The 16,656-nt window shown below is 44.3% G+C and overlaps 1 protein-coding gene across 2 annotated transcripts in view; it reads right to left on the bottom strand.

Annotated features, from left to right (window-relative positions):
• The window catches only part of LOC138580945 (putative DBH-like monooxygenase protein 2), a 651,459-nt gene extending 635,563 nt beyond the window's left edge, over positions 1 to 15,896 (bottom strand). Inside the window, exon 1 of one of the 2 annotated variants that reach the window (XM_069651883.1) lies at positions 15,451 to 15,896. In XM_069651883.1, the coding sequence (XP_069507984.1) occupies positions 15,451 to 15,723 (273 nt within the window). In that variant the 5' untranslated portion in view covers positions 15,724 to 15,896. The remainder of the gene's footprint in view (positions 1 to 15,450) is intronic. The other variant, XM_069651884.1, reaches the window with a different exon arrangement.
• Positions 15,897 to 16,656: the final 760 nt, after the last annotated feature.

The following is a 16,656-nucleotide window of genomic DNA, read 5'->3' on the forward strand; positions in this document are numbered from 1 at the left end:
ACTCTACGCTGCTGGGGGTCTAGTTGTAGCATTCTGTCCTCATATTCAGGTATGTTTGATACAGCCTTGTTGATGACTCACACAAGTTCCGGTATATTTGAATAATAGCCCTCGGGAAATCCACCCAGCCAGAGCCTCAGAGGGTTTGTTCATTTTATAATAAAGGTTACTTCCCCCGTGGCTAAAGTGTCCCATGATAGGACGTACTGAACTTCGGTGAGCGCCACCATTCACGGCCCCTCCAGATTTACAGGTTTGGCCAGCTTCACAGTGATGTTGGATATTTTGTTCCCTGGAAATGTCTTGGGTGAAGCGTTGCTGGGAAGCATGATATAAAAAGATGCAGACTCCATTTTGACCACCGTTACACACCCGTGGTCTCTAGGGATCTGGCTGACACCCAACTGTTGAATTTGTCAGGCCACCCCAGACATTTAACTAGATATTGTTTTCTGGTTCCACAGCTTTTACTTTTTATGACTTTTTTGATTCTATAAACGTGCTTCTGGTCTTTACTGATTTTCTGGATCTCCTCCCTATAAAAATACCTTGAACACCTTTGCCCGAATAATCAAGTAGCGTGTATATATAGACACCCTCCCTCTGTGTCACTCCTTCTACGATAAAGATCTTGTCGCTGTAAGTCTGCTCATGCCCCTTTGTAAAGATGGCCTTATGTTTAGAAATCTGCACATGATCCCCCTTTTTAAGCGGTATAAGTTTCGTCTTTTTAAAAAGTCTTTCACTGTACTGTTTTTCTAGACCTCCAGGGCATTCTGTGACATTACATCAGCAGGCTTGGTTTTAATAAATCTATGATGCATATTGTTATATACATTTATTAATGCAGATAGTACCTCCATATATCTTCGGGTGTTTTTAGCTGTAAAAAATTGCCAGAGTTGTGTTTTAAATGTTTGTATAAGACATTCTACAATGGAGGCTTTAACTTCAGAGTGTATTACAAAGTGGTGCACACCGTGTTGCTTTAGAAGATTCTGCAACAGTCTATTTAAAATCTCTTTACCAGTCTCTGTCTGTTGTTTAGCGGGAACTCTGCCTTTGTTAAAAATCTGCTTAAAAGCCATCACCACGCTGTGACCTGCCTTGTTCTTCAAAGCCTTAATATAAGCATATTTTAATAGAACGGCAATGACGGCTAGAATATAAGTCGAAAACCACTGTTATCTTCACGAAACTGACTCAGATCCATAATATCTGCCTACCACTGCTGATTGACATCGCATTCTACTGTCATTCGCCATTTACAATATTTTCAGGCCGGTTTATGTGCATTGTTGTCATCCTCCCCTGAAAGCCACATCTTAACCACTCCCTGTGACACCTTCTCACCATCGGTTTTCAGTTTACGACCCAGGCTATCAACCCCTCCATAACTACCGACACCTCCTTCATCTAAATATATTTTTGACAGACTAAGGGCAGACATGTTACTGCGTAACAAACAACAGATTTTTATTCGCATTTAAAGCAGCAATTTTTATTCAGAATATATTCATATTGGAATACTAAAATAATCGGCCCAGTTATAGAATCCATAATACATGCCAATACCGCTGCTTCATTAAGCGATCGTGTACCACTCAATTAGGCGCTCATTTATATATACTTGATCCCTGCCCAATTTTGAACTGTTTTCTCGATGATGTTTCTAACCCCCATCGAACACATGCTTCTAAACTGCAGCATTTTCAAGAGAGCGTTATTCGCAGATTCTATACACAATAATGTTTTAGATACGCATCGTTCAATCCCAGTACAATGGCTGCATCAAGCGCAGTAAATCTACAATGCATTGAGGGCTCAACACAAAACATATTTTACGTAGCGAATTATCCATGTAAGATAGTTCCAGACATTTATGAACATCCTGCTGGGGATCATTAATTTTATGTCCATAGCACCATCTGTAAAAGTGTTGTTGTTTTAAGCATGCCTCAGCCACCATGGCTGTGACCTCCTGAACGGCTTGAATATTGGCGTGAAGTGGGGCCGATGTGTCCATGTCAGTCTCCATTAGGGTAAGACAGTCCTTACACAGACTGTTACCCCCCAGGCTTTTAATTTGTTTTGAGCAGCAAGCACACTGAATAATAGCACTGTCTTTAAGGCTATCGCTCTCCATCGGCAGCAGACAAGACTTACACAGGCTATTTTCACAATAACCTGTGTTTTCATGTTGGTTTGAACAACTGATACAATAAGTGTTAATAGTCCCACCTGGATTATCCCATCCCTGCACACACGCCCTTGTTTTTCATCATGGTTGCGGAGGGGCGGCATCCGTCTCTGGAGTCATCACTGCATCCACCTGCTGCGTCATAGGTTTACAGTCCTTGTCTTCAGAGCTCACATCCCCCGCAAATGGCTGCTCCATAACCGCACTGTCACTGTCCCAAAACTCTTTGGGTTCGTAACCGGCCATTAAATCCTGAGCATCTTCCATCCCCTCATACACCATAAAATCCATAAGGGTTCCTGGGGTTGTTCGCACTGCGTCATAGCTATAGCTGATCATAGTCATAATTTTTCTGAATTGTCCTTGGTTAGCTCAGAAAGTGTCATGTTTCCCACCCCGTCACAAAAGGCTATATATCCGGGTTCTAAACCCCACCCCTTTGTCACCCCAGCCTTAAGATGGCCCTTTCAATCAATTTTCATATTAAAATTATATAAAGTTTATATAAAATGTATTCAGGGTTTATCAAATGTATTCCAGCTTTATATAAATATGATATAAAGTTTATATAACATTTGTTATAAAATGATGACATCACCCCACTTTATATTACAGCTCTCTTGGTGATGGCCAATGCATCTATTTCCCAGGCGTCTGGGAAGGTGCTGGGCAAATACCTTGATACATTTCTTTCTCTGGATTGAGCTCAGGCCTCTCTTCTTAAGATCTTCTCTCCTCTGGCCCATACCAAGGCCGCCCAGACAAGGGTCATTCAGCTGACCACAGCACACAGAAATCAGGCAAAGGGTGAATAACATGCAGACCTTCCTACTTCCACCAGAGGTTCCAAGATGGAATTGGCTTGAGGGAAGCTGGTGGAAGAGCTGCATTCATTCAGGGTGAGTCACACAGTGCAGGTTCCACCAGAACAATAGATTGGCGGAAGGTTGTGTTACTTTACAAAGAAATGGTGTCTTACTTCACTAAATAGTTCCAGGGTAATGGTTGGACTTTATGGTGACTGAAGTTCAGAGGCAGCAGGTAAAGTTAGGTTTCTTCTCCAAGAAAACCATCTTCTGATTACCCAGGAGTTTAGGGATCTCCTACCAAACAGCGCTATAAAAGAACCCATCTTCAAACACAGGGGTTCCCTAACAATATATTCTTGGTGAAGGAAAAGGACAAAGGGTCCTAGTCATCAACTCAAGAGAACTGAACACATTTGTGGTTATTGTCACTTCAATATGGAGATGATAGCCACGCTGAGAGACGTGTTGAGGCCAGGAGATTGGTTGCTGAGGCTGGACTTCAAGGATGCCCATCTCCAGGTCCCAATTAGTCAACAACAGGCACGCTTTCTTCAATTCAGATAGAATTCAGGTTGCATCCCTTCCCTTCAGTCAGTTCTCAGTGTCTTGGTGTTTCACCAAGCTTTTCCAACGGTTTACTTCGTATCAATAGGCATACAGATGTTGAACTACATGGACACTATCCCCATCATGGCCAGCACCCTTTAGGCAATTCAGTCCCATTTTCAGCTAACTCTCTGTTGCAGTCTCTCAATTGTGTCATAAATGTACTGTAGTCAGGTCAGGTTCCATCCGAGAACATGTAATATCTGAGCTTTGTGGGGGGCTGCGTGGATTCCTACCAAAGCGATCAAGGAGGAGCTGGGAACAGCCCTTCATTGCTCAGTAATATCCCTCAGGCTCTTGTGCAGGAATACAGACTTTCTTACCCATCTAGGCCATCTTCCCATGCCCTCTTCATTACAGGGCCCTTCCAAGTGTAAAGATCCAGGCTCTTCATCAGGCTTTAGACTATTACAATCTGGGTCCCTCTTTCCACAGAAGCAGGAGAAGAGTTGCTTTGGTGGATAGTTCAAATGGAACCATGGACTGCAATGGCTTTCTTTGCTTCTTCCCCCATACTTCATTTAGAGTCAGATGCCAGTTTCCAGGATTGGGGCAGCAGATGTGGGGTGAACAACGTCCTTTCATCACCAGGAATTTCAAAGCCTGCAATTTAAACGTGTACAAAATAACGTGAACGGTCATCAAATTTTGTTGGTGGGTGGGAAAGGGCAAATAAGTGGTTGGGGGTCGGGTATAGTTAAAAATAGGTGCAGGAGAGGGGGGTGGGGGACCCCCTCTAATCCCCCATCAACAACAAAAAATATGTGAAGAACTTTTTTTCTTCTTTTCGTTATTTCATACACGTTTAAATTACAGGCTTTGAAATGCCTGACGATGAAAGGACATAGAACCGAACATGTCAGGTGTTCAATGGTCACAAGTGAAGTGTTTTGGCACATACCTTTCGGAAATGTGTGCAGGTACTTTGCAATCAGGAACTTTGCAACCCATTACTCCCATTGTGTTGAGGATGATGATGAACATCCTCATGGCGAGGTCTGTTACATTAACAAACTGGGTGGCACCAGGTCAAGATCTCTGAGAGACGTGGACAAAATGTTTGAGGAGTCCTGTCTTCACTTCCACATCAAGATTCAGACAGAACACTTTCCAGGAACTCTGACCCCAATTGCAGGCTGGTGATTGCAGGAACGGTGAGGCACGATAGATTGGAGTCAGCACTGGTCAGTCTTTCAGAATCTACAGAATAGATTTGGTCCCTAATGGGTATACCTTTTTGCATCCTGTTTAAGAACGCAGTTTCCAACTTTTTCAATTGGAGACCGGATCCCTTTGCCAAGAATGGGTAAAGGGGGTCCACTAAACTTTTCCTCCATTCTCATGTATAGCCTGTAGACTTCTTCGTGCTCAATTGCAAGCCGCGACATTAGTATTGGTGACACCATTTGACCGGCCCAGGAATGGAACCTGTTGGCTTTGCAGATGAATGTGGCTGCCTCCATTGTGTTGCCTGTGTTAGGAGATGTTGTACGGAACCCTCCTGCTCCCTCTGCCCTCACCCAATGGTTTTGAAGGGCTTCCTTCAAAGCTAATAGCCTGGATGATTTTTTAATGCAGTTGGTCCTGAGAATTATTTAGTTCCCTTATTTTTAGGAGTGTATGTGCTTTGCATGGTCGAATGTCTTAGGGACCATGAATCCTGCAATGCCGACCTAAGCACATCTACTGATTATTTATATGTGTCCACAGGCCCGTCCTTCCTGTGCCTTCCCTGGCCAGGTCGGCTAGATGAATTATGTCTGGGGTTGGCATTGAAATGTCCCTGTTTGGTGCTGATTCCACTAGAGGTCCAATTGAGTCCAAGGCCTTCTGGTCTGTGGCTCGTCTGGAGGACATTCTTAGGTCATTGTTGGGGTGACAAAATCTTGTTTGATGTGGGCGCTGGCAGGATTGATGGTCCAATAGTTGCAAGTTGTGCTAATCGTTTCAAGCTAGTGATAGTCCAGTATTGAGTTGTTTTTGCATGGTGTTTTATTCGTGTTCAAATATGGCATGACCAATGTGGCATCGTGTGCCCGGAGTGGTGAAACAAAAAGCCGACGCACGTTTCGACCGTAGTCTTTATGAAGGCTGTGAATGGTGAGACGAGTGGTGTGATATATGTGACGGAAGGGATACAGCGCAGTGGCATCGTAAGGAATCACAAAATGTTGTTGATAACAGATAATTCGGTCCATCATAGTTAATCACAGGTTTGTATAGATGAAAGCACATTATTCACATGGTAGGTAGAACAGTAAGGCGTGAGTGTCAGCACGCGTGGTGATATGTGAATTTTGTGGTGGTTTACAAGCACATTCAGAGTTGCATATTACGTTAAAGTCACAAAGTACAGACATGGTCATCACGTATTATGAATATGATGTAACAGACATTGTACCAAGGGGATAAGAAGGGAGAGAAAAGTGAGGGAGAATTAGAGCCAGTTTGTAGGGCAGGTATGATTGCTGTAGGAGTATTTAATATAGGAAAGACCTAAGGCGATGGTGCTTAGCAGAGGTGTAGTGGCAGCTGGCTACCAAAAATACCAACCTTCTTGCGAGATACCATGCATACTTTACTAGTGATACAAGAAGTTGTTTGGAATAATGAGTATACTTTGATGACTCTTGACGTAAAAACATTATACACAGCCATCAACCACAGATTAGCTTTAAAAGTAATAGATTTTTCTTTTGCCAAAGCTTCTGCATCATTTTGCTCACACCTAGAACTCACTAAATAATTCCTAGAATTTTCTCTAACCAACACAATCTCCTTATTCAACCAACAGTACTACAAACAAGCCAAAGGCATAGCCATGGGGGCCACATAAGCACCAACCATGGCCAACCTTTTCATGCATCACTACGAGCAAGTCCATGCATTCTCCAACGAGGATTTCAACAAATTCATCCACAAATGGTTCCGCTACATAGACGATGTCTTGATGATCTGGTCTGGAACAGCAGAAAAACTAGGGTTCTTCAAAGAATACCTCAATGATAACAATTTTGGCCTTGAACTTACTGGAACATCAAGCAACACATCAATTGACATCCTGGACATTACCATTGTTCCAGTTGGTGCAGAGCTCATGACTGCAACATTCAGGAAACCGACGCAAGTGAACTCGGTACTGCATGCATCAAGCTGTCACAAAAAATCAGTAATAAACAACATTCCCAAAGGAGAATTCTTATGAGCTAAAAGGACCCACACATCTTTTAAGTTAGAGGGGGCGGAATATGATTCGAATGAAGAGTTTATAGAGGTAGTGATAAAAGGCGCTAGTTCCCTGGATGCCTCTTTAGTTATTGGTGCTGGGCAGGAGTCACCCTGACATCTGAATGGTTTTAAAGGGGATATTATTTCAACTACTTCCAGGGTAGAGACAGGAGAAAATTTGAAACGGCTACATGGTTTTGTCAGATTAGTGTTTCATTTAGGTGATGGTGAATCCTGAATCCTAGTTTTTTATTTTCAATTTTCTCTTGTAGAAGGGAAATTTTGTTGGCTAAAGCAGTTTGGATATTTGAACACCAAATTTTATCCTTGATACACGTTTTTGTAGGGGGTGTCAGTGATTCTAACTCTTTCAATATGATGAAGAGCTCTCTGGTACTGGAGCTAGCTTTGATAATCCTATCCTTGAAGGTGTTTTTCTTGGTTTGAGCTATCTCATTCTTGTATTATTTAGATAATTTGGCACATTTTTCCTTGTTAGCATCTGTCGGGTAAGTCTTCCAAAGGGTTTCTGCACTTCTTTTCTCATAGCATAAGGATTTGAGGTTGGGGGTAAACCAGGAGTTAAGGTGTGCCTAAGGTTTCTCTTTACGCAATTTTAAAGGTGCGATCTTATGAATTGCTACGTTAATTGTATTATTGTACAGTTCGACAAGAGCTGTAGGATCTAGGCTAGTGAGTGTCAGGTTTGTGATGGGATGGAGTAGTGGGAGTAGGCTATCCACAGGTATATTTTGCGTGTTTCTAGTCAGTGTGGAGGGAACCATAGGGTTCACACTACATTGAGATCCGATTGGTAGTGTGAACGAAATCAAGTGGTGGTCGGTCCAGGCGCATTGTTCATTAGCGATAATTTTAGTATCGCAATTGAAGTCAGCAAGCCAATCAAGTATTCTTCCTTTGTTATGAGTTGGCAAGTTGATACGGTGGGTGAAGCCAAGTTCCGTGATGGTGTTAGCGAGGGTTGTGGCATTGTGATCATTAGTGTCATTAAGACCTAAGTTCAAGTCTCCTAGTAGCATAATATGGGAGTAGGGTTTTGTGGTAGGGGTGAGTAAAGATGTAATATCTTCCTCAAAGGATGAGATGGATCCTGGCGGCCGATAAATGAGATGCATGGTTATGGTAGTGACAAGGTTGGGCTTGCTGCGGCATGTAACCACGCTTCAGTTATGGCTAGGAAATCTAGCTGGTTGTTGAGAATTAAATCTGTGATGCCTAGTGCATGGGCTACTATAGACCTTGCATTAATCAGTGCCCCTTTGATAAAGGGTGGGTCGTTATCTGGTTCGATAGGCGGGAGGGAGATGGTATTTTGGTTGAGGTTGTTATTTCTGGTTTTAGTGAAGGTAATGGCATTTATTTTAGTTCTCTCTTTGGGTACTGGTGGAGGATTTATATTGACATTATTATGGGTGGGTCATTGATAGGCAGTGTTAAGTCTTAATCCAAGGCTGAGGTTTCTAAGGGTAGTAGAGCAAGGTTGGTTGGGGGTGGGCCTAGAGGCATAAAGTTAAATCCATTGGGCAGGGGAGAGTGGGCAGTCGTGACTGACACTCAATTTAGTCATCCGTGTAGGGTTGGGAATGTCTGTGAGACAAGGTGGCAGGAATGTCATGGGGGTGATTAACTCTGATTGAGGAAGTGCTGTGCTCATGGTGAGCGAGATCACATGTTTATGAGAGAGTGACATCCAGATATAGCCTGATGTATTATCTGGCAAAATGTTGGATAATATAGCAAGAGTTGGATTGACTAGTATTGGTAGTATAAGTACAGTTCTAAGTATCTGTAAATTAGGTCGATTAGTAGTCAACGGAGAGTACATGACTAATGGTGTCAATTGGCTCCCATATAGAGCATGGGTCATCTGAATGGGTGAGGTTAGTTCACAAAGGGCCTCATTAGGACCCAGGCGGTAAGGGGTTTACCGCGGCGTAAACAGCGCCGACCCTTACCGCCTGATTCCGAGGTCCCTTAGCGCCATGGAGGTTTTAACACCTGCTTTTAGCAGGTGTTAAAATCCATGGCGCTAAGGGACCTTGTTGTTAATTACGCCACCGTAATTTACGGTGGCGTAATTAACGCCTTCCCCACTCCCATTATGCCCTATGGGGCAAAAATGGGAATGGGGAAGGGTAAATGGGTTAATGGGGACTTACCGCCCCACTCACCTCGGAATGGGGCGGTAAGTCCGCCAACCATGCGCCCCACTCACCTCGGAATGGGGCGGTAAGTCTGCCAACCACCGCCATGGTTGGCGGATTTACCGCCCCATTCCGAGGTGAGTGGGGCGGTAAGTCCCCATTAACCCATTTACCCTTCCCCATTCCCATTTTTGCCCCATAGGGCATAATGGGAGTGGGGAAGGCGTTAATTACGCCACCGTAAATTACGGTGGCGTAATTAACAACAAGGTCCCTTAGCGCCATGGATTTTAACACCTGCTAAAAGCAGGTGTTAAAACCTCCATGGCGCTAAGGGACCTCGGAATCAGGCGGTAAGGGTCGGCGATGTTTACGCCGCCGTAAACCCCTTACCGCCTGGGTCCTAATGAGGCCCAATGTCATTCACATAATAAAAGATGTTGGGACGGGATGCAGTAGTTTGAGTCGAAGGTTTGACATTATTTTAGCTAGTACCATAAATAGTCAAATCCATCCCTCATAAGAGTTATCTGCACAATAAATGGAATCCACCTACAGATATGACGTGGACCTTATACAGGTATTTGAAGCAGGTATGATGAGAAAACGTACAAGCACAGGCATCCGAGTACCGTCTAGATTTATAAAATGTGCAGCAGTAGTAATATACTAGTATAGGTGACATTAGGAATGGTGCAACTTCGAGTAACAGATAACAACTGTCATTTACCGCGGGCTAGTCTAGCGTGAACATTAACTAGTACGTAAATGGCACTGTAATGTAAGAGCATGTAGATACTGTTACCTTAAGACAATTGACACACTGTAGTTCAGATATTATCCTCGAGTTTGATTGTTTTAATGGTCACATATGGCAGCATGTTAGATTTTGTAATGTTACCGCAAAATACTGACTGTTTAAGGAATCAGAGGAATGTGTGTATCAGAGGAAACCTCTGGGCCATGCTGTACAATGTCCATCATTCCTACTAATTCAAGGCAGAGAGTTGGAATTCTATTAATGGCATGGAGGTGAGTATTATTCCACCCTTTGCTATCCCTCCCTTATCTATCATTTCCGTTTCTGTCCCGTGAGAGGCTCTATCCACCCCAGACGTTCTTGTGAAGGCACTAGTGAGGTTTCCTTTCTTTCACAGAGGATTTGGACAGTTTCTCCCCAAGAGTGGTGCCATGAGGATCTGGAGCATCATGGCTATAATGAGGACATTGCAAGGATCTGGTCTTATCATGCATCCTAATGGAATCTGGAGTGAATGTCATGATTGACAATGGAATGTTACTGGTTAGAATGTTTATGTGTGACTGGTGTTCTCTTGAGGGAGTTGAGAGATGTAGCCTGAGAGAGAGTATGCCGGTGCTTGTCTATGAGATCTGGACTTTACCATCTAATGAATAATGACTCTAGAAACTGGATGTTAAGCTTGGAAACTGATTAAAGAAGTTTCTCATCCACACCTTGATGTCAGAGTCATTTTGCTAAAACACAGAACCCCACATTGGCGATGAGGATGCTGGCTGTGCTGGGGGGACATCACAGAAGAAGAGACAAGCACCACCCCCCAAACCATGGAAGACGCTCTCTCTCAGGTAGGAAGAGTGCTTAATGCTATAGACGCAGAAGGGCCCAGCGCAAAGAGCACAGTCGCAGAAAATAAGGAGATGAATCAAAGCCAGGGGCCAGCTAGTCTGTCAGCAGTTAAACAGGTCAAGCACAGAGAAAGTCAAGAGACTTTGGCAGGGCTGAGGGCCCAAAGACAGTTTTAAGGGGTTGGTAACCCAAGCTGCTACATGGAGGGCTTGGTGACCAAGGCAGTAGTGATTTGAAGAGGCATGGGGTCTAAGTTACGCCTGGATAATGAGGAAGCCATGCTGCACAGCTGGGGGCTTGGAGCCCAGGGCAGCAGCATCAGAAGAGGTTGTGAACCTAAGCTGCGCCAAGAAGTGACAGGGAAGTTGTTTGAAGGAGTTTGGGCTAAGGTACAAAGCGCCTGGAGCAGAGGAGGGTGCTGGGTGCCATTTCAGCATTTGAGAGGGCTTTGAGTCCGTACCTGCACCTAAGGGACTTGTAGCCCGTGAATACACTTGTGGGCTTGGAGCCCATGGCACAGTTGGAGGTATTTGGAGTCACAAATGTGTTTATAGCAACACCATAAGGGAGTCGGAGCCCAGTACAGCGCTGGAAGGAGCTCTTAATTCTGGATTTGCTGAGGAGAAAAGGCTGCATATATCAGGCTCTGGAACCGGCTGTTTTCAGGCGGAGTGACACACTTGCAAAATGTGTACAGCGAGAAGTGCAGGGAGCAGCCTGTGCTGAGTAGGAGGTTTCCTTGTGCAAAAAGTAGAAGTTGGAGGAGTCTGCGCTCTGAAGTCTGCGCTCTCAATTAGGGATCGGATTATGGCGTGCTGCTGTCGCATTGTTATGAAAGCAATATCACAAAGATGCAGAGCACTGCATCATTGAGCCGGAAGAGGGGCCGTGTCCCTGAAGGTACTTTTAGTTTAAAGATGTGGACATGAGGAGGGGCTGTGTCCCTGAAGGTATTTGAGAGTAATGAAGTGGACACAAGGAGGGGCCATGTTCCCGAAGGTACTGTTTGTTTAAAGATGTGGACACGAGGAGCAAGGAACTGAGTTATTCGTTTTTCTTTGCTTTTGAGGATTTATTTATTAGTAGAATAGCAGATTAAGTTTAGTTTGGTGATAAATGTCATGTGAGGCCTGTGTAACATTTAAAGAGCGTGAGTGCGTGAGAGTGTGACCTTGAAATTGACGGTTGTAGTTTCTTGTGGGATATGTTGTCCAGATATTTGGGTGCTCCATCAAAGTGGTCGAATGCTGAGGAGCAGAGAACAAGGTTTACAATTTTTGTTTACAAATTTTGTTTTGAGTTTAGATTTTAAAGGGTGTTTGTGCTCAGTCAGCCAGGGGCGTGCGGGATTTAAATCCTGATGTGAAGGGTTTTAAAGGACGTTTAAAGTGACATTTTTGAAGGAAGTGATTGAAACATGCTTAGTTCTAGTGATATTTTGAAATGTTATTCATTATTTGTGTTTTAAGAACATGTGTGACTGGGGGCCTGTTGCAAGTGGTGGTGCGTGATATTGATTGGTGTGCATGGATGGAATGTAAAAGTCGTGACCTCTGTTAAGAAATGCTTAGTAGTGGAATAGAGTGTTACTGGCATGTTCAACTTACGCACATTTCCTTCCACAGATGGACTTTTTATTGAAGTATAGGTTGCATAGTCAGTATTGCTAGAGTTTGGTATGTGGAAACTAAAGTAGAGTTTCTCTGCACTAATGTTTTTCTCCACAGGTGGGACTTTTATAATGCAGAATTAATGAGAGTTTGGTTATGTTAAAGTGTATATGTGCTGATAGTTAAGCAAAGTTAATGGTTGTTGTGCTTAGAAACTTTACATTAGTTGTCATGATAATATGAGGATTTAGCAGAGTTACTGATGTTTGTGTGTTGCTTGTGTGTATGAAGTGGGGTTCTCCCAAAAAGGAGCTTGATGTACTGAGGAATACTTTCAACATGGGCACAATTGGGGTAATGGAGTCACTGAGTAGTGAAGTAGATATCCGAGTATCAGGGATACTCTGCCTAGTTGGAGGTGGTATGTGTTGAGGCACATACCGGTTTGCGATTGCAGGGTGTGAGGGAGTTGTGTGTGTGTTCTATTGGGGGACGTTGGAGTTAAGATTTGGATGAGAGGTGTGGGTGCCTCTATGTTTGTAAAGTGTAGCAATTGTTTTCAGTAGTTGGATGCCTCTTCTTCACTTAGTAGAAAGAGGAAGGGACATTGGTTGTAATTTTGTCACACAGCTGTGTGGATGTTCATGGAATATAGGAAGTGGTTAGCAAAATGTTCTTAGTTTGGAGAGATGATGCATGTGCATCGAACTTGTGGGTGTTTGTGTGTGTGTGTGCTGTATATAGCTGTTATGCTTGAGTTAACTGGTTGTCTTTTTGATATCTCTAAGGCGGGGAGATATGTAAGTATCTGGTCTTATCCTGCATCCTAATGGAATCTGGAGTGAGTGTCATGATTGACAATGGAATGTTACTGGTTAGAATGTTTATGTGTGACTGGTGTTCTCTTGAGGAAGTTGAGAGATGTAGCCTGGGAGAGAGGATGCTGGTGCTTGTCTATGACATCTGGACTTTACCATCTAATGAATAATGACTCTAGAAACTGGATGTAATGCTTGGAAACTGATTAAAGAAGTTACTCATCCACACCTTGATGTCAGAGTCATTTTGCTAAAACACAGAACTCCACAGACATTTTGGGAAAGATGGACTTTGCTATACGATCCAGAGGAGTGTAAATGGCTAATCTAAAATGGACTCTAGTTTTCTTTTTCTTTTGTTTTCTTACTCCTGTGCAAAATAAATGCAGAGTGGATAATACTCGCCTACATGCCATGGACAGAATCTCAACTCCCTGCCATACTTCACTAGGAATAATCAACACTGCAACATAAGCACCTCACACAGGAGTCAATGCTGCCATACGTGATCACACTGTGAAGTGCATGGGTAATACCAAGTGCCTCTTGGAAAGGGCTGCACAAATGCACTATTAAGAGGTGCAGCTTACTGCAGGCCAATAAGGTGGCCCCTAATCTATATCACCATGCCACTGCAAGGTGATCCACAATGCAATGCAGGGCACCTCCTCACACGATGCATAACATCATTAAGATCTGAGCCATTGGCTCCATGTCAAAAGAATATTCAAAATGCACACAAGTATTTATATACTGTGTATTATCTGTCAATTTCCTAGAAGATAACGTGGCTAGATGTGTTTCTAAAAGGCACCCTTATTTTTAATGTCTCTGAGTAGACACTACCTCAGAAAGGGATAATGGGGCTGTGAACTATGTAAAACCAAAAGGATACTGGAAGGTTCTAAATGAACCATCATTTCTGGCATGGCTCTGGGCAATGCATGCCTCTTATTAAAAGCGAAAAAGCTCCACTTGGGGTGCCTGAGGTATGTGCGCAGGGCCACATTCTTAGGATACTGTGTTTTGGGTTCGGGTTGGCCGCTTCGCAGTCCAGCACTATCACTTGTTTATGGAGTTGTTTATCGATTGCAATTTAGAGAAATGCTGACTGTCACTACAACGCTTTCAGTGACGTCATATGGAGGTGAGGTGAGTGGGCAAGGGTATACGCAGCAGCACAGGGGGCAGGTAATGTAAGTCAAGGCCTTTCAAAGGCTACTCGTGAATGTCCTGACACAGGCTTTGTGGGTGAAGCTTGTGTAACTGGGGTTGCTCTTCCACTAGCAGGCCCTCTGTTTGCTGAAAAACAGATTGGTATGCCGTACCCGTGATTCCATCGTGTGTGTTTTACTGGTTGGATGAACCTAGTAGCCAGGCCCAAGAGCCCAGGGCAAGGAGACTGTGACAGCCAAGAGAGAAGCCACCCTTTGCAGGATTTCACCCTAAAATCGGCTTACCTTTCTGCACAAGATCACACATGCAGCCACATTGTACCAGGAGCTGGTACTTGAAAGCCTTAGAGGGCAGGTAGCCAAAATGGCCTCAATATCCCTCCGGCTCTCCCTCTTCACTGCTCTCAGTTTTTCACTCTCAGCCATTTCTGCCATTTTGTTTTCATTTCCCTTGTAGATTTCTTTCTCTTATATTTAACTTGTCCCCCTGCCTCTTCTTATTATTTTCTCACCAGCTTTCCCCATGACACTGTAATTGCCTCTTCTCATCCCTCTGCCTCTCTCACCCTTTCTTGTTTATCCTTTCTTCACCACTTTCTCTCACTGATTTGACCCCTTATTTTTCTCTCCCCCCTCCACTTCCTCCCACTGATTTGACCCCTTATTTTATTTCCCCCACCCTCTCTCGCCATCTCCCCTACCCTCCTATCCAGTCCATCCCCTGAATGTCTCACACACACTACGTCTATATCACTTCCTCATTCATCCTTCCCAGCAGGGGCCATATTCTGTAATTCATGTAACTGTAACACAACTGGTCTTCATTTCTTCTGAAACGTAGGGGTGGTCAGTGGCCATGGGTGGACTGGGAACCAAAAGAGGCTCTGGAAATAATGTTCAAAGTGGCCCTATATTACACATGTTCAGCAAGCCCAACCCTTTCCCTATGGGAACATTTGGAAATAAAATAGGTTACCACACAAAATAGGCCCAGGGTGCAGAGGCCTACTGGGAAATCTCCACAGTACCCTATATGCCAGTCCACCCCTGCCAGTGGCATGACTGAATTCAAAATGATGTCACTGACCGGATAATGGAGAATTCCCCCAAAACAGCAGAAATACACAAAAGAGCCTCGCATGTCGTCTTTCCTAATCAAAGAATAAGCATATGAACAGTGAGAAATGGATTACACAATTTATCAAATTGCCCCCTCAATCAGTCACCTACCGAGAAGTAGACAGTCTTGTTGGGGAAGACCCCGCCAATAACTATGTCGGCGCCGGCCATGCCCCCGCCTGGGCTCAGTCCGAACCCCAGCCAGCCCGTGGTCTGCGCCTGCACCTCGAAGACGGCCAGCCCGGCTGAGCGGTCGACGCCCCAGCGCAAGATCACGCAGCCGTCCTTCTCAATGGCCGTGGAGAAGCTCATCTCAACCAACGGCTGAACGGGCACCAGGGGGACAAGGCCGCAAAAGAGGAACCAGACGTGTCGCACTCGCATCCTCGGAACCTTCTGGAGGGCCGGACACCGACTTGAAACCACTGGAGAAGCGCCGCTAGGAACGTGCTCCACTGCCAGCGCGAACGAAACGAAGGCCGAGACAACACTACCTGCTAAGAGGGGACATTGGGCCTCCACATCAAATTGCTGCGTTTCGAGTCCTGCATCAGGACAATGTGGCACAGTAAGTAACCCGTGTAACACCATCCTGGTGCACACTTCAAACCAAGATGCCCGAGGGCTGTTATCAGTGGCGCCTCACCCCACCCCTGTCTCAATAACACAAGGGCTGCTCACACACCTACCCCCTTGCTCGCAGCCCTACATGACCTGACGCTGTATCTTGTTCCTCCTTGTCACAAATGACAAAGAGTATACAGCATTAACTGTTCCGGTTCTATGTGAACATGTCCCCAGGAAAATGCAGTCCTGTGAAAATGTAGCCAGCAGAAAGTCGTTTTAAAAAATCGAGTCATTCAATACAATGAATGCAAAGTGAGAAAATGTTGCCATTAATAAGGTCACCAAAAAAAGCTATTTTTAAATACGCAAAGGTACAATGCTGTGACCCTATAAATAACCCAAACCTTTGAGCAAACCTCGACAATCGCCCTAACTCCGTTCCTAAACCTTCCCATAGCCCTAATTTCTACCCTGAACTCTTACAGAACACTAACCCTTTAGCATTTTATGTGCACAATCAATGGAAAAAAACTCCAACCCCATCACCAGCTTGCCACACATGACATTCATTGCCCTAACCCAAACCCTTGCTCTAATCCCAACCGTAGCCTAACTGCATTTCCAACACTTACCCCAAATCTTACTTTGCTCGAACCACAAAGTTCTTCCTAACCCCTATCCTAATGCAACATCACCAGAACTCCCAGACTTCCCTATCACTCTCTCTAACACTTACCCAAAGCATTACTC

Source organism: Ambystoma mexicanum, chromosome 3p, assembly GCF_040938575.1.
Source record: "Ambystoma mexicanum isolate Mex_15411 chromosome 3p, UKY_AmexF1_1, whole genome shotgun sequence".
Classification (NCBI taxonomy): Eukaryota; Metazoa; Chordata; class Amphibia; order Caudata; family Ambystomatidae; genus Ambystoma; species Ambystoma mexicanum.